Source organism: Pteropus alecto, unplaced genomic scaffold, assembly GCF_000325575.1.
Source record: "Pteropus alecto unplaced genomic scaffold, ASM32557v1 scaffold398, whole genome shotgun sequence".
In the NCBI taxonomy this organism is placed as follows: Eukaryota; Metazoa; Chordata; class Mammalia; order Chiroptera; family Pteropodidae; genus Pteropus; species Pteropus alecto.
Window position 1 is genome coordinate 3507644 of NW_006442497.1, and position 15587 is coordinate 3523230.

General features: G+C 50.1%; 4 protein-coding genes and 4 non-coding genes across 9 annotated transcripts in view; 7 read left to right on the top strand and 1 right to left on the bottom strand.

Moving 5' to 3' along the window:
• EIF4A1 (eukaryotic translation initiation factor 4A1) overlaps window positions 1–4612 on the top strand; it is a 6276-nt gene extending 1664 nt beyond the window's left edge. Inside the window, exons 3-11 of the mRNA XM_006922328.2 lie at window positions 386–518; window positions 969–1108; window positions 2114–2282; window positions 2626–2735; window positions 2948–3091; window positions 3181–3318; window positions 3422–3511; window positions 3778–3857; window positions 3965–4612. Coding sequence (XP_006922390.1) covers window positions 386–518; window positions 969–1108; window positions 2114–2282; window positions 2626–2735; window positions 2948–3091; window positions 3181–3318; window positions 3422–3511; window positions 3778–3857; window positions 3965–4109 — 1149 coding nt within the window. The 3' untranslated portion in view covers window positions 4110–4612. The remainder of the gene's footprint in view (window positions 1–385; window positions 519–968; window positions 1109–2113; window positions 2283–2625; window positions 2736–2947; window positions 3092–3180; window positions 3319–3421; window positions 3512–3777; window positions 3858–3964) is intronic.
• On the top strand, window positions 553–688 carry LOC112471446. Its single transcript, XR_003043315.1, has one exon. It is a non-coding gene; the product is annotated as a small nucleolar RNA SNORA48 (small nucleolar RNA).
• On the top strand, window positions 1431–1575 carry LOC112471445. The gene has a single exon (XR_003043314.1). It is a non-coding gene; the product is annotated as a small nucleolar RNA SNORA48 (small nucleolar RNA).
• Window positions 2401–2535, top strand: LOC112471449. The gene has a single exon (XR_003043318.1). It is a non-coding gene; the product is annotated as a small nucleolar RNA SNORD10 (small nucleolar RNA).
• LOC112471444 lies at window positions 3555–3698 on the top strand. Its single transcript, XR_003043313.1, has one exon. It is a non-coding gene; the product is annotated as a small nucleolar RNA SNORA67 (small nucleolar RNA).
• A 150-nt stretch (window positions 4613–4762) lies between the features above and the next one.
• CD68 (CD68 molecule) lies at window positions 4763–7193 on the top strand. The gene is made up of 6 exons (XM_006922327.3): window positions 4763–5253; window positions 5335–5747; window positions 5920–6039; window positions 6169–6241; window positions 6347–6517; window positions 6811–7193. Exons 1-6 carry the CDS (start codon window positions 5205–5207, stop codon window positions 6942–6944), a joined length of 960 nt encoding a protein of 319 aa, XP_006922389.1. The 5' UTR covers window positions 4763–5204; the 3' UTR covers window positions 6945–7193.
• Window positions 7194–9021: 1828 nt separating this feature from the next.
• On the top strand, window positions 9022–12581 carry MPDU1 (mannose-P-dolichol utilization defect 1). Of its 2 annotated transcripts, none has more exons than XM_006922329.3 (7): window positions 9022–9333; window positions 10450–10515; window positions 10692–10824; window positions 11155–11240; window positions 11360–11478; window positions 11600–11710; window positions 11844–12581. In XM_006922329.3, exons 1-7 carry the CDS (start codon window positions 9231–9233, stop codon window positions 11952–11954), a joined length of 729 nt encoding a protein of 242 aa, XP_006922391.1. In that variant the 5' UTR covers window positions 9022–9230; the 3' UTR covers window positions 11955–12581. The 2 variants fall into 2 exon arrangements, with proteins under 2 accessions (XP_006922391.1, XP_024895961.1); XM_025040193.1 differs by having other exon boundaries at window positions 11375–11478.
• SOX15 (SRY-box 15) lies at window positions 12533–15552 on the bottom strand. Its single transcript, XM_006922330.3, has 2 exons — window positions 13591–15552; window positions 12533–12892 (listed from the first exon to the last, which is right to left on the bottom strand). The coding sequence occupies exons 1-2, from the start codon at window positions 14118–14120 to the stop codon at window positions 12724–12726; spliced, it is 699 nt and encodes a 232-aa protein (XP_006922392.1). The 5' UTR covers window positions 14121–15552; the 3' UTR covers window positions 12533–12723.
• Window positions 15553–15587: the final 35 nt, after the last annotated feature.

Below are 15587 nucleotides of genomic sequence, written 5' to 3' on the forward strand. Positions count from 1 at the left end.
ATTGTTTCCTGGTTTCTTGGAGTGGTCGTTCAGTGATTTAAGACTAAAACTGGAACCAAAGATTTATATTTAATGTATAGTCGAACTTCTAAGTAGCTAAGCGCTCCTCATTGAATGCTTTATGGGGATTTGTTTAAAATATTTATGTCCCTGAAAGTATGAATAAGACAAAGTTTTCAGGTGGAGTTCTATCTTTCTAGTCTCCAGTCTCATTTACAGGTGGACTGACCCTTAGAATGATTTCCCAAGCCATATAGAACCAGCTGGGTTCCCTGGAGGAAGGAGAGGAGAGGTTGTGGGCTCTGAAGCTTTGGTGAAGGCACAAGGTTTACTTTGATCCGGTGTGGACCTCCACGTTATCACTTTAATTTTTTGTGTCCTGCAGAGTAACTGGAATGAGATTGTTGACAGCTTTGATGACATGAACCTCTCGGAGTCCCTCCTCCGTGGCATCTATGCCTATGGTTTTGAGAAGCCCTCTGCCATCCAGCAGCGAGCCATTCTTCCTTGTATCAAGGGTAAGCCTCCTCTGCCCTAGAACAAGTTCCGGACTGTCTCTATCCTGAGGAAAGGGGTACCTGTTTTGATGGTGCTTGTCTCATTAGCCAGGAATGAAGTGATGCCATGTTTATCCCAGCTGGGCTTTTTTGGTCTGTGCCCATGCCTGGTTAATGCCATGGACACACATTGCTGAGTTTTCAGTGAAGGTAGTATTTTAGCCAGCTTCTCTTTGCTCTATAATTTATAGCTGTATTTTTAGTTCAACTTCATGTAGTGCTTAATGATTTAATAACCTGATCTGGCTTCCAAATATGTGCATTTGGGTACTATGTTGTGATAAGAATGAAGTCTGAAGCACTTTGTGCTTGGTACGTACCTCTGTTGGTTGCTCATTGATATCATTAACCGAGGGCTTGAGTGTTCTTTGTGCCCTCGACTACATCAAATTTTTCTCCTGATTTGTTTAGGTTATGATGTGATCGCTCAAGCCCAATCTGGGACTGGAAAGACGGCCACTTTTGCCATATCAATTCTGCAACAGATTGAATTGGATCTGAAGGCCACTCAGGCCTTGGTCCTGGCACCCACTAGAGAGTTGGCACAGCAGGTGAGAGAGTAGCTTCTTTTTCCTCCCTTGAAGGGCTGATTTAAGAATAATTGGCATAACCCAAAAATCAGTGTATTCCCCAACCAGCACAACCTTGGAAGAACTGAGGTATGGGGCAAGTTGACCCAAGAGATGACCTAAAGTGAAGAAAATCAATTGATGACTTCTAGATCTCTAAAGACTTGCTGGATTAATTAGAAGTTTTTTTCTACCCAAATATAAATAAGCATCACTTACCTACACCCATTTCCTGAGTCAAATGGGAAGGCTGCTGGGTGGAGCTTGGCTGGCTAGGCAAGTTTGGTGGCTTTTTTATGAACAAACCCCCTGGCTATGGGCAAGGAGACACCTGATTTGTGGTGATGCTCTTATATCAGTCAGGGGCAAAGCAGATGTACAGTCCTTTGTTCATCCTAGCTTGATGCCTGGATTGGTGGCCAGAGCTATTTCATGCCTGGGGCACATAAAATCGTATTGCTGGACTGTTTTCCTAGGTCTTGGGGAGAGATTAGAAACATTGGCTTTATAAGTTGATTACTACTTGAGGCTTTTAGGGGGAGTCATCTTAAAATGTTCTGTGGAGATGCAATCATTGTGTGTCTTAAAGAGTGAAAATACCACCTAGCGTGGTTTTCGTGGCATTAGTGCAACAGGACACGGATATGTTTTTCTACACATAAAACAGATTTTGAGATCAGTATAAGTGAGTCACAATTGGCTTTTAGAAAGTTAGGGGTCTGGTATAGTAAGAGGCCATATTTCAGAGGGCTGTTATGGCAAAGCAGTGTATTCTTAAGAGCCAGACTGAGTACAAAGACTTGAGTCTCTTCCAGTTAACTGGCAGTGTGATCCTAGATGTGTTTAAGTGGCCTCTTTCTCACATGGAAAGAAAGTTTTAGTAATAGTGCATGTCTGATTTCGGAAAAAAAAAATATGACATAAGAGGCATTTAAAATGGGGCCTGGCACAGTTGTAGCTAATAATAGCACTTTTTTGTGTGTTCAGATACAGAAAGTAGTCATGGCATTAGGAGATTACATGGGTGCCTCCTGCCATGCCTGTATTGGGGGCACCAATGTGCGTGCTGAGGTGCAGAAGCTGCAAATGGAAGCTCCCCATATCATCGTCGGTACCCCAGGCCGTGTGTTTGATATGCTTAACCGGAGATACCTGTGTGAGTATCTCAATTTTCTAGTCCTCTGGGTCACTTCCCTCTTCTGTAGCTTTCCCAGTCTTTCCACTTAGCCACAATCTTATTCCCAGTGAGGCTAGTTTTCCCTTCTGAAAGAGTTGCTCTGTGATGAACCCCATGCGTGTCATCTGAGCCTGGCTTCCCTGTTGCAGCTCAGGTAGTGTTCTACTTCCCCGGGCTGTTTGGCCTGACAGGGGTGACCCAGGCAAAGGATCAATCTTAGAATTCTGAGAGCAAACCACTTGTCCCTTCCTGGTTCTGTATTGGGAAAGTTAAACATTTTACATTTCCCTAATTATTGCTTGTTAATACATTTTTTCTGTAGCTCCTAAATACATCAAGATGTTTGTACTGGATGAAGCTGATGAAATGTTAAGCCGTGGATTCAAGGACCAGATCTATGACATATTCCAGAAGCTCAACAGCAACACTCAGGTGAGAAAGACTTTTAGAACGTTGCCTATATAGCTTATCCTTTATAGGTTGTGGTGTGGTGGGGAAATAAAAGCAATATCAAGTGCCAGAGGAATCATAAAGATTCTAGTCTGTTCTCAAGTGTTTTTATGTATTAGCTTCTGTTTTAGGTGGTATCTAGTGAAGGATAGTATGCACTATCTCCTATCTTGAGGCTGCTTTTTCCCCATTAGGTAGTTTTGCTGTCAGCTACAATGCCTTCTGATGTGCTTGAGGTGACCAAGAAGTTCATGAGGGATCCTATTCGAATTCTTGTCAAGAAAGAAGAGTTGACCCTGGAGGGTATCCGCCAATTCTACATCAATGTGGAACGAGAGGTGGGGCCCAGTGCAGGAGGCGGGCCTGGTAGTAAGTTGTTGGGTATAGCCCCTGACTGATTTTTTTTCTCCCCCGCCCCCACCCCCAGGAGTGGAAGCTGGACACACTCTGTGACTTATATGAAACCCTCACCATCACCCAGGCTGTCATCTTCATCAACACTCGAAGAAAGGTTGATTGGCTCACTGAGAAGATGCACGCCCGAGACTTCACCGTCTCTGCCATGGTGAGTTCTCCCTACCTTTTTACCAACAGTGTGTATGTGCCAGTGTCCCACTTACAGCCAGTCCACAGAACCAGTATACCTGTTAAACTGTTCTATTTTCTAGCATGGAGATATGGACCAAAAGGAACGGGATGTAATCATGAGGGAGTTCCGCTCCGGTTCTAGCAGAGTATTGATTACCACTGACCTGCTGGTGAGTAAAAGGGAATTTGGAGAAAACTGGGATTGAAGGGAGAAACCAAGGTGATTCCCTCTCCAAGGGGCTGTTACTAGTGCCCCTCTTCAGGAAAGTAGCAACTTGGAATAAAATCTGGCGTGCCTCAGGTGTTCTGGGGAAAAGGGGATATGTTTCCTTTGCCTTCCTTTGGCTGCCTACATGTATACTTAAGTCCTCAATCTCTTCTGGGTAGAATTGTGTCCTTACTCAACATGTTGAAGCTGTCATCTTTCTTGCCATAGGCCAGAGGTATTGATGTGCAACAGGTTTCTTTAGTCATCAACTATGACCTTCCCACCAACAGAGAAAATTATATCCACAGGTGAGTATTTGCCCAACCCCCTCATGCCCAATCTTCCTTAGGCTGAAACTTCTGTTTTTCCCTGTTTACCTTACCCTTGTGTATCTTAAGGTGTCCTTGTTTTCCAGAATTGGTCGTGGTGGACGTTTTGGCCGTAAGGGTGTGGCTATTAACATGGTGACAGAAGAAGACAAGAGGACTCTTCGAGACATTGAGACCTTCTACAACACCTCCATTGAGGAAATGCCCCTCAATGTTGCTGACCTCATCTGAGGGGCTGGCTTGTCACCTTACCCCAGCCAGGGTTCAGTCCTTGGGCTGAGGAGAGGAGGGGGGAGGGAAGGGAGCCAAGGGATGGACATCTTGTCATTTTTTTTTTTCCTTTTTTTTTTTCCTTGAATAAATGTCACTTTTTGAGGCAAAGAAGGAACAGTGAACATTTTAGATACCCTCTTCTTTGGGGTAGGCTCTTGCCCCAGGCGCCGTCTCTTCTCCCCAAAACACTAATTCATTTCCCTAATCTAGTCAACCAGAGACTCTCCTTACCCCAGCCAAATTCCTCTGAAAATGATTCAAGGGGGCTTTAATGTCACTTGACTTCATTTGCTGGACCAAATCTGGAGGGAGAACCCCTGAGTTAGGTGCCCCAGGGGATTGTCCCCAGGTGGGGGGGGAGTAGGGGAGAAAAAATGGTAGCCATTTTTACATTGTTTTGTATAGTATTTATTGATTCAGGAAACACACAAAATTCTGAATAAAATGACTTCGAAACTGCCTGTTTGGGCTTCTCTCATTTCTTCCCCTTCCCTCCCACCTGCTATAGGGTATAGCTTCCCTCCTAGCTGACATTATCCCTTGTTAATGTTGCTTTTTTTAACAATGGTCATAACTGGATAGTGTGACCCTTCTATAAGAGATTGGGCAATCACCATCACAAGTGCCTCACATGTCTCATCCAAGAGGAAGTGATGGTGAGGGAAAAGGGAATTCATTTTTTCTGGAAACAACAGAGGCGCTGCTGTTTCTCAAGTGGTCCTGTCATTGCTTGCCACATTGTTTTGCTGAGGTAGACAAATGGGACTCTGAGGATCTACTACTCCAGAATTTAAACTCATTTTCCTCACATGACATTTCTTGATCCTGACAACTACTTTTGTGAAGCCAGGGCTAATTGTGACAAAAATTGAGTGACTAAGATTTGTGTCGGGTTGAGGTGCCTGAGTCAAGTTGGGGGTGGAGTTATTTCAGTTAAGGGAAGTCATAGACTTTCATTTCCTCCTTTTCCAAAAGAAGGCAGGGAATAGGGTTGACTGAGCAAGCAGCTGGTACTGACACAACCTAGTGGACTCTAGGTGAGGCTGTTCTACCATGAAGCTGGCTGTACTTTTCTTGGGAGCCTTGTTGGAGCTACTAGCAGGTAAGAAGGGACCAAAGGGGAGTGAGCCGTTGGGGAGAGGTCTGCTCTTTGGGTTGCTAACCAGTCTTCCTTTGCTGAAAGCCCAAGGAAAAGGAAATTACTGTCCTCACAAAAAATCGGCCACTCTGCTGCCATCCTTCACGGTGACACCTACAGCGACAGAAAGCACAGCAAGCACTGGAACAACCAGCCACAGAACTACTACCACAGGCACCATCAGCCCCGAGCCCACAACAGCCACTCAAAATCCTTTTACCACCACCAGCCACGGAAATGCCACAGTTCATCCAACAACAAGCAACAGCACTGCCACCAGCCCAGGATCCCCTACCAGTTCTCCCCACCCAAGACCACCTCCACCCTCTCCCAGTCCTAGCCCGGGCTCCAAGGCAGATGTAGGAGACTACACTGGAACTAATGGTTCCCAGCCCTGTGTCCATCTCCAAGCTGAGATTCGAATTCGAATTCTATACCCAACCCAGGGTGGAGGAAAGGTAAAGCTAAAAGACAATGGAGAACAGGAGTGGAAGGAACCCTTTGCTATGGTTCGGAAAGGAAAAAGGAAGAGTAGAAAAGGGCAAATGCAGCGTGGGGATGAAGGGAACAAGGCACTTTGGATGGCACAGCTGTGTAGCCTTGTGACCCTCTCATCTTTAACTTCCACAGGCCTGGGGCATCTCTGTACTGAACCCCAACAAAACCAAGGCCCAGGGGGGCTGTGAGGGTGCCCATGCCCATTTGCTTCTCTCATTCCCCTATGGACAGCTCAGCTTTGGATTCAAGAAGGTACCCTACCCTCATCCCTCTCACCTTCCAAGTACCCTGTCCCTCCCAGTCCTTTGCTGTACTACCTACTCTGTGAATATGGATACCACTCTCCCCTGCTGCCCTGAGCCTTCCTGGTCACTTCTCTAGGAGCCACCGCAGAGCACTGTCTACCTGAACTACGTGGCTGTGGAGTACAATGTATCCTTCCCACAGGCAGCAGGTGAGCAACTTTCCCTTTCTCATCACTTGCACAGGACTCCTGAAGGGACCTAAACTGGGGGGTGGGTGACGTAGATATGGACCTGACCCTTCCTCACTCTCTTAGAGTGGACATTCTCAGTTCAGAATTCATCCCTTCGAGAACTCCAAGCCCCGCTGGGCCAGAGCTTCAGTTGCAGAAACCAAAGCATCATTCTTTCACCAGCTTTCCACCTTGACCTGCTCTTCCTGAAGCTACAAGCTGCTCACCTGTCCCCTTCAGGGGCCTTTGGGCCAAGTAAGACCTACTCCTTCCCTCCTGGAACTCTCCCACTGCACTGAAAACCCCTACTCCAGGCTTATCATCTCCTTTCTTACACCCCAAAATTTCCTCTCTCAGACTTGTCAATTATAGGGCAACTGTCCTTCCCTCCTCTACAAGACTGCCCATTCTCCCCTTTCATTTACTGTACTGTCATCTAGGTGAGCTCCTCACCAATCTTCTATTTCCTAATGTCCCCCACATTCCTCCTTCTCACCTTTATCCCAGCCACCGCCATTGGATGCCTAATTCCCATATCTTTCTGCCAGGTTTCTCTTGTCCCAGTGACCAATCCATCTTGCTGCCTCTTATCATCGGCTTGATTGCCCTCGGCCTCCTCACCATGGTGCTTGTTACCTTCTGTATCTTCCGGAGACGCCCACCCACCTACCAGCCCCTCTGAGCATCTGTCTCAACCAGGGGTGTCCTCATTTCTCACCACTCGACTGACTCAGAGACAGTTATCATCCCTCTCTGTCTTGAAGAACAAAAATGTAGAGATAATGCAATTAGAAGGGCCGAAGGGGAGATGTTTGTTAAATGTGACAGATTCTGCTTTCCCATCCCCAGTGAGAGAATAGTAAAACCCACTCAAATCTTTGTCTTTGGTTTTCTTTGTCCTTACTGTCAGAATTAAAAGCTGCAGTAACAACTTGTCATAAACTTCTGTGCCTTCCATGGTTGAATCTGAGCCAGAAACAGCTGGTGAGGAGGGATGAAAATGTCAGTATGTGACCAAATACTTTCATGTGTTCACCTCACAAAGTCTGGCACAGCTGGTGTTGAATCTGCCTCAGCTGGGGCCTCTGGCTGCTCCGGTGGTTCCCCCTCGCCTCCATCCCATCTTGACAGTATTCTTCCCAACCCTTATATACTATTATACGGGAAGTAGGCAACAATAGCAATGAGTGTGGGTGGGATGGTCACACATATGTCATTTCATTTCCAAAAGCTGTGCAAATGGCTCCTCAGCACAGAATGCCTGCCCTACCCACCATGTCCATGGCTGGCTGAACAGCCTGATTAAACCCTTAATGCACCTGGGATGTTCCTATCTCACCTGCAAAGGGTTTCATCAACAATGGGAGCAGTGGGTACTCTGACCACCAGTTTTCCTCTGTGCTCCTAGTAACACCACCCTGGGCCACCCGTGGAACCAAACCTGATGTCCCCAGTGGTGGTGTATCTAGTGGTGGTGGGTGGCACCTCCAGGGCAGCCTGTCCAGATTCCACAAAAGGGCCTGCATACAGCCACAGCCTGCACCACCACTGGATGCCATTCCTGCCCTTTATAGTAGGCCGTGGTGCAATCACTCAGGGCCAGAATGGAGCCCTCTCAGTTGTAGGAGCGCCATAAGGCTACTGAAAAGCCACCGGGACCTGGACGCTCACCCCATTAAGGGCAGTCTGCACTTGGCAGGGCCCAGCAGCCCACCACTGCCTCACAGACATCCCCTATAACAGTGATCCCCAACCTTTTTTGCACCAGGGACCAGTAGTCCTATCAATCTAATGCCTGATAATCTGAAGTGGAGCTAAGGCAGTGATGCCAGTGCTGGGGAAGAGCTGCAAATAGAGACAAAACCACTTATTCACCTGCCACTCACCAGCTACGCGGCCCTATTCCTAACAAGCCACAGACCCCTACCTGTCCACAGCCCTGGGGCCCCCGGCCCTATCACTTTGAGACTGGCACACAGGCGAGTAACCAAAGGGCTGCAAGACAGCATAGCACTCGTAGCAGGCACCCAGTGGCCAGAGCATGAGGGCCAAGCCCCGCTCCACCAGGAGGGCTAAGAGTTGGTGTCCCAGCTCAGGGTGGCAGAGGGTATCACTCTTGGCTGGTATTCCAAAGTGCCCTTTCCCAAGGGGAGCTGCTGGGCCCACTCAGCCTAAGTCCTTGTTCAGCACGTGGTCACAGAAGGCAGAGGAGCCTGCCTTAGCCCAGAGGTGGTGCCCTTGGGCCAGCAAAGTGGTAGGGAAGGAAATCGGGGTATCCTGCCTGTGCTTCCCAGGAGTCTACCAGGCTTGGGCTCCGCAGGGATTTGGGGGACAGCCCTCCCTCGAAACTGGTCTCGCTTTCTCCATCCACTTCCTCTTCTACTTCACTGTCCCAGCACAACAGTTGCTGGCGCACCCTTTCGCCAAGTCCTGGGCGAACCATATGAGAGAGAAGCATGAGCGATGCCCACAGTTCGCGCGCCCATGAAAGGCTGCTTAGCGCAACTGTCCTGCTCCCGCCGGTGCCATTCCCTCCGGAGACACCGAGAAAAGAAGATTTATAGAGTTAGAGCGCTCCCATCCAACGCCATTTTGGAGACTCACACTCCTTCTCTTTCAACTTCGAACAATGTAAAGTCAGCTGAGAAAAGACAAGATGGCGCCGAGCAGGACAAGCGGAGAAAACCAGGAGGATAAATCTCGCATAAACAAAAGCGCGAAAGATAGAATTGCGCAGGCGTACAGCTTTGGCACGCTTTAAAATTCGAACAGAAGGGAGGGCGTGTCCAAAACGTGGTCTCTGGACGAGACCTATTTAACGCTACTAAAGGCGGGGTAGCGTAAGAAAGGAAGGAACGGGGCAGTCCAGTTGAATCGCGGGAAGACAAGAGGCAAAGTGCCCAGAGTGCGCATGCGCACCGAAAGTCAATGACGCTCTGGAAAGACTGGCGGAAGCTATCTTTGCAATATGGCGGCCGAAGCCGACGGGTCCTTCAAACGGATGCTGGTGCCGATTCTTTTACCTGAGAAATGCTACGACCAAATTTTCGTCCAGTGGGACTTGCTTCACGGTGAGTTTTATTCGGCATCCGGTCAAAGTTCTGGAGCGCATAATTGGGGCGTGACTGCGGACTAAGTGACAGCGACAACTACGGCATGCCGTGCTGGGCGGAAGTTACTTCTGAGAGGGGCGGAAGTGCCACGGACTTCGTAGAGGAAGGGCGCCATTCATGGATGAGAGGGCGAGTCGACGTGTGGAAATAATTCTTCGGGAAGTTTATGCTTTACCGACAATGAAAGGCCAAAAGACTCAAATTTTATAAAACAAAGTTAAAATATGATCAAATAGTTTCAACTTATAATAGGTCGCTATACCTTCAGGAACAAGGTTAAACCTGATTACAAGCCTATGATGATCCAGGCCTTCAGCGGCACCTTCAGAGGTTCCTACCATCCTGATGGCTTTCCTTCCAGCCTCCACATTTGTGCATGGTCTAATTTTGAGATAATTTGCCTTCCTCTTTTATACGAGGCAACTCCACAGCAAGGCCCACCTCACAACAGACCCTTTGGGAGGATTTCCCAGTCTGCCCATGCAAGTTCATGATACCGCACTGTGCTCCTGAAATACTTGGTTTTAGCTGCATTCATGATCCTTGAGAAGCTGAACCAAGCTTCTTGGAGGGGAAGGCTTGAAGGTTAGAGAAAATGTGGGTGGCCGGAGTATAAAAACAAGCCCTGGAAGGGTAAAGCTAGGACAGCGGGTTCAGGAATGAATGATAAGGAGACCTTGGAGAGAGAAGACGTAAAGTGAAGGGGGAATAAAGGATCAGCGGACACTTGGGCATTGTTCAGCTTTATACAAGGAGGCAGTGGAGCGAAGTCAGACCAAGAAGTTTAGATATAATCTTCGGGGAATGGAAGACAGGGTCAGAGGGAAAGAATGGTGAAAGCTGGTTTGGAAAGTCATCAGATCTGAACGTGATATGATTTGCAGGAGCAAGGACCAGGCCTTTTTCATCTGCTTCCAGACAATCCAAGGCTTCCTTGTTTGGGTATTCAAAGTCTTAAGGAGCAGTGGCAAGTCCACAGGAGCTCTCTAAGCCTGTAGGCCTGGAATGTCTCCTGAAAGCCCTGACCTGAGTTCCAGAGGTCTCCTCTCTGCTTATTCCTGTTTTTCTTCTCAGTCCCGTGCCTCAAGATTCTCCTCAGCAAAGGCCTGGGGCTGGGCATTGTAGCTGGGTCACTTCTGGGTATGTATTTTATCTTCCTTTGCTGTTGTTGGGATGGGGGGAGAAGGGAGCATGCTAAAGTGCTGTAAGTTGGATGGGTCCTTTGACTAGAAGTGGGGTAACATTTTTCCCAGTAGTTGTTGCATTAAACTCCTAAAGGATAGCAGCTCCTCAGCACTGTCTTATCTTTTCTACAGTGAAACTGCCCCAAGTGTTTAAAATCCTTGGAGCCAAGAGTGCTGAAGGGCTGAGCCTCCAGTCGGTAATGCTGGAACTAATGGCATTGACTGGGACCATGGTCTACAGCATCATCAACAACTTCCCCTTCAGGTGAGAGGCTTGCCTTTTACCCCCAGGGGTAAATGCCCACAAGTCTAGTGGGGTTAGGGTGAGGAAGGTAAAAGGGCAGGAAAAGCTTAAGCCTTTCTGGAAATCTAGTCATCATCTGTGGAGGTGATGGGAGGTGAGCATCCCAAGAATGCCCAGGATCCAGAGTTTTTAAGTCAGAGGTGGGGAGTGCTGGGAGACAGGAGGGAAGGAACCAGTACAGATGTGGAGGACAGAGTAAACAGAATTATGTCCTAAGATGGATGGGCTATGGAGGCTTTCCCTGCCTCTTTCCAGGCCTGCCTTTTTTTCTCCTAACTCTTGACTCTGCAGTTCTTGGGGTGAAGCCCTGTTCCTGGTGCTCCAGACAGTTACCATCTGCTTCCTGGTCCTGCACTACAGAGGACAGACTGTGAAAGGTGCTGGGGATTTCCCAAGATCTGGCTGCGGCTCTTGGGAGCCCTGCTGGGAATGCAGGCCTTGGGAAGCCAAAAAACTCCAGAAGTTGATAAAGATTCCTTGTCTCCCTGATCCCAAGGTGTTGCTTTCCTAGCGTGCTATGCCCTGGTCCTGCTGTTGCTGCTTTCACCACTGACACCCCTGACTGTAGTCACCCTGCTCCAGGCCTCCAGTGTGCCTGCTGTAGTGGTGGGGAAGGTGGGTACTGAGAGCAAGGGAAGAATTGTTGGGAGAGGGATCTGGGTGAGGTGCAGAATGGCAGCTCAAAGTGTGAGGGAAGAATTCAGATGACAGAACAAAGAATCTCAACTTCTTCTAGCTGGTCCAGGCAGCCACCAACTACCAGAATGGGCACACGGGTCAGCTCTCAGCCATCACAGTCTTTTTGCTCTTTGGGGGCTCTCTGGCCCGAATCTTCACCTCCATTCAGGTAAGTGCATGTTCTTCCCTCTAGAGGGCACTAAAACCTCATCTTACCTCTCCCAACTAATGAGTAAAAGTTGCTGCTCTCTGGAACTTTTTTTGCTTAATGAAAAGTAATCCTAGCTCTGTCTCATGCCCAGGAAACTGGAGACCCCCTCATGGCTGGAACCTTTGTGGTCTCTTCTCTTTGCAATGGCCTCATCACTGCCCAGCTTCTCTTCTACTGGAATGCAAAGGAAAAGAAGCAGTAGGGCTGAGCTGGCGACTGGAGTCCATTCCATGTTTCTTTTCATCCACCCAACCTCAGGGTCTTTCCCATCTAAGCTAGTCTGCTAGTGTGGTTTTTAATCATTCCCATTCCTCTTGAGCCGGGGATTGTTTGGACCCAAATCCTTATAAAGGATGGGAGTAGAGATTTTCAGGCTGACATTTTGACACTTACTGTGTGCTGTCCTGTGTATGCACTGTTAACTCATTTAATCATTTGGCTGAGATTCATCCTTTAGCAATTCCCAGCTACTCACCTACTGTGGGCAAAAGTCTTGCCCTGTCCCCCTGCTCCCCACTTCCCTTCTGGCACTAGAATACCAAAGCCTATACAGTGGGAAGGACTAGGGACTGATGCCTGACCTCTGCCAGGCTGGCTGAGACTGTCTCCTGGACCCCAGTGCTGGGTGGGGGAAGGAAGACAGAATGACTCAGGTAAGGCCCCAGGGTGGGGTGAGGAAGTTCCTGCTCTGGCAGGTCCAGGCGGAAGGGAGTGGAGACTGCTGGTTCCTGCTGCAGTGAGGGGGAATAGAGATGGGGTAATAAAGACTCAGAGACATGGTTTAATTATACAAAACTGTGTTCACCCTAAAAATATATATATAAATGTTGTGTTGCACCTCTGGCATTCATGGGTGGGGAGATGGGGAGCCACAAGTCAGCTCTGAACTGTGTGTTCAACAGTGCTAAAGGGTTTTGCAGTGGTGAAAAAGGAGGTTGGAGCCCTTCCTGGGTTGTCCAAGTTCATGGCGGTTAGAGGTGGGCTAGGGGCATGGGGGTCCCTGAGAGAGGAGGGTTGTACGGAGTAGGAGACCCTGGGGGTAGGTAGGGGTTGTAAGGGGGGAGCAGCTCCCCCTGGAGCCTAGGGTTGCTCTGATGGAGTGAGCATGGTGAGGGGGCCTCCGGTTTACTGTGGGAAGAGCTGCAAAGAGAGAAACACTGGGGTTAGAGGGTGCTTCCCTGGTTGGAGGTGCCAAGGCAGGGTCCCCAACACCCATAGGAGGGCAGGTCTGACCAGTTCTGGGCAGACAGGTAGACCCAACCCATCCCTGGCTATCTAGGCCCTACTGAGTACCATAGGTCTGGAACCAGACTCCAGGCTGACTTAAGAGAAGTGCAGCCTTGTCAGGGCAGGCTCAGCAGCTGAGCTTTGCGTGCTGCCTGCCTGTTTTCCTCTTTTGGGATGGCAGGCCAGAAAAGGGCTGAGTTGGGTTTGGCCTCTCCTAGCCCAGGGGCTGGGCAAGGAAGCCGGGTCACACCAGGGCCAGAATGGGGGCGGGGGAGACAGGAAATGCGGGTAGGTAGATAATGAACTCAGTCAACATCTAGGGGGCTGTGGCCTGCCCTTGCAGGGCCACTGCTGACAAGTTCAGATGGGAACATCCTCTAGGAAATCCCTGGGCTACTGGAACTCCCCTATCCTACCCTTCACAAGGTGCTGAAAGTAGAGGGGGTGGTGCCCCGCCAAACCTCAATGACAACCTCGAGACTCCCAGGAGTGGCCTATGCTTGGGTGAGCTCAGGGCCCCTGCCAGCCAGGCCCCCTGGTGTCTGGCCTACCCGAACTCCAGGAGGGGAGTACAGCCGTTTCCTTCCTCAGCCTGCTCCTTAGCTACTCACCTGTAACCAGGCAGGTAGGCTGTCGAATAGTTGGGGGGCTGGTATCCAAAGCCTCTGCTCCCCTGAGTAGGCACGTAACCGGGCCCCCAAACCGGCCCACTGGTAGCCACGCCGCCGCTTCCCTGGCCGAAGTGGGGTGCCCCGGCACCGGAGTTTTTGGTCTTGCGCCGAGGCCGGTACTTGTAGTCCGGGTAGTCACGCAGATGCCGGGCCCGCAGCCGCTTGGCCTCCTCCACGAAGGGCCGCTTCTCGTCCTCGCCCAGCAGCTTCCACTGCGCGCCCAGGCGCTTGGAGATCTCCGAGTTGTGCATCTTTGGATTTTGCTGCGCCATCTGGCGGCGCTGAGCGGAGCTCCACACCATGAACGCGTTCATGGGCCGCTTCACCTTCTCCAAGGGAAGACCCCCGGAGACCACCGGGCTCCCAGAGCCCTCCCGCTCCTGGGAGCCAGAGGACGAGGAGGTAGGGGCCGTGGGAGCGGGAGGTTCCAGGTTCCAGGACTGGTCGTGTGAGGGACCGGGTAGCGCCATGAGGGTGGAGGGAAGCCTTAAGAGGGCACCTACACCCTCCCCTCCAAAGCCAAACGTTGATCCCCAAAACCGGTATCTTTAAAGCGTGTCTTTCTAGTCTGGAATCGTTCCAGAGAAACTCGTGTCCTTATAAAGTATATATCATCTTCAAATTCAGAGTCCTTATCCTGGAGCCCCTGATCCCTACCAATCCAGCACGCTTTGGAAAAGTCGAGCGCAAAATCCTGTCTGGTACCGGGTACAGGACAGGTTGCACTCTCCTTAATGCCACGCGATCTCAAACCCAGTCCTGCTTCCCCTACCTGCGGCTAGCCACCAGCCCGGTGTTCGCTGGAGGTGGTCAACGTCGCGCTCTGTCTCTGAAGTATCGCACTTGCCTGGCGGCCACCCCTGCTACCTCGGAGTTCTCACCTGGCCTCAGTGTCTGTGGCTGGCGGGTGGGTCAGGCCCAGGAACAGCTTTTAACGACTCCTCCCCACTCCCTCCCAGCAGACCGCGCCTTCTTAAAAGCGCCAATAACCCCCTCCCTCAGGCAGACCCAGGTGTCCCGTTCTTCCCAGCCCCCAACACTCCCTTAGGGCGCCACGCCCCCTCCCCACCCAAGACCTAGAAGTCAGGCCTTCCAGCCCCAGTAATTTAGCACGTCTTCCCCTCCCTTCTTAAACTTTGGAAATTTAAATTCAATTCCTTTGCACAATGGGATTAAGCACAGGAGAATCAAAAGCCCTCAGGGTCAGAGTTGTGCGAAGAGGAATTCGTGAGTACCCCACCCCATCGCAGACCCTTTTCTGGTGCCCATTGCACCTCAAACCCCTGACCTGCCCTTGAGGCAAGAAAGTCTGGCAGTTAAAGGGAAACAGGCCATTTTTGTTGCCTGAGTCACCCCAGCAGGTGCTTGGGTGGTGATTCAACTCCACTCCAGGTGAGAAAACTTAAACTCTCCCAACTCCAGCCCCTAAAGGTTTCTCCACCAGTTTTATCTCGAAACTTCAGGGTCACAGTGGGAGGCAGGGAGCCAGGAACCCCAGGACAACTCCTCTTGGGCTCAGAGATCAGTGTTGTGGATGCTGAAGAAAAGGCCTGGATCCAGAGCAGAGAACCAGCATGAATGGGGGCTGGACACCCTAGGTCCCAGTTGCTATCAGGAGAGAACCCTGCTTCCCACTCAGCCCAAGGCCCAGCCCAAGCCTCAGGCCTCAGGTAATCCGATTAAGTAGACCGCCTTGGCTCTCAGCTCTTAGCAGGAACAACTCCAGCTTGGAGCAGCCCTACCTAGCCTGCTGTGACTCAGGGTTATAGGAGTGGCACAGCTCCCTCCACCAACAAACCTGGGGGAGGGGAAAAGCAGCAAAGCCACAAGCTACTCTCCTCTAGACCACGAGGGTACCTGGGCCTGGGGAATTTAGGAATGTCAGGAATTCCCAAAGACCATCTTTGGAACACCAAGAGGAGCTGGGTGTGGAGAAA

Excerpts from the sequence above, each read along its gene's own strand:
- MPDU1 (XM_006922329.3), top strand. The coding sequence starts at position 9,231 with ATGGCGGCCGAAGCCGACGGGTCCTTCAAACGGATGCTGGTGCCGATT. Across the intron at positions 10,516-10,691 it reads TGTAGCTGGGTCACTTCTGG|TGAAACTGCCCCAAGTGTTT; the intron begins GTATGTATTTTA and ends TCTTTTCTACAG. Across the intron at positions 11,711-11,843 it reads GAATCTTCACCTCCATTCAG|GAAACTGGAGACCCCCTCAT; the intron begins GTAAGTGCATGT and ends TCTCATGCCCAG.
- SOX15 (XM_006922330.3), bottom strand. The coding sequence starts at position 14,120 with ATGGCGCTACCCGGTCCCTCACACGACCAGTCCTGGAACCTGGAACCT. Across the intron at positions 12,893-13,590 it reads GCCTACCTGCCTGGTTACAG|CTCTTCCCACAGTAAACCGG; the intron begins GTGAGTAGCTAA and ends CTCTCTTTGCAG.
- CD68 (XM_006922327.3), top strand. The coding sequence starts at position 5,205 with ATGAAGCTGGCTGTACTTTTCTTGGGAGCCTTGTTGGAGCTACTAGCA. Across the intron at positions 5,748-5,919 it reads CAACCCAGGGTGGAGGAAAG|GCCTGGGGCATCTCTGTACT; the intron begins GTAAAGCTAAAA and ends TAACTTCCACAG. Across the intron at positions 6,518-6,810 it reads TTCAGGGGCCTTTGGGCCAA|GTTTCTCTTGTCCCAGTGAC; the intron begins GTAAGACCTACT and ends TCTTTCTGCCAG.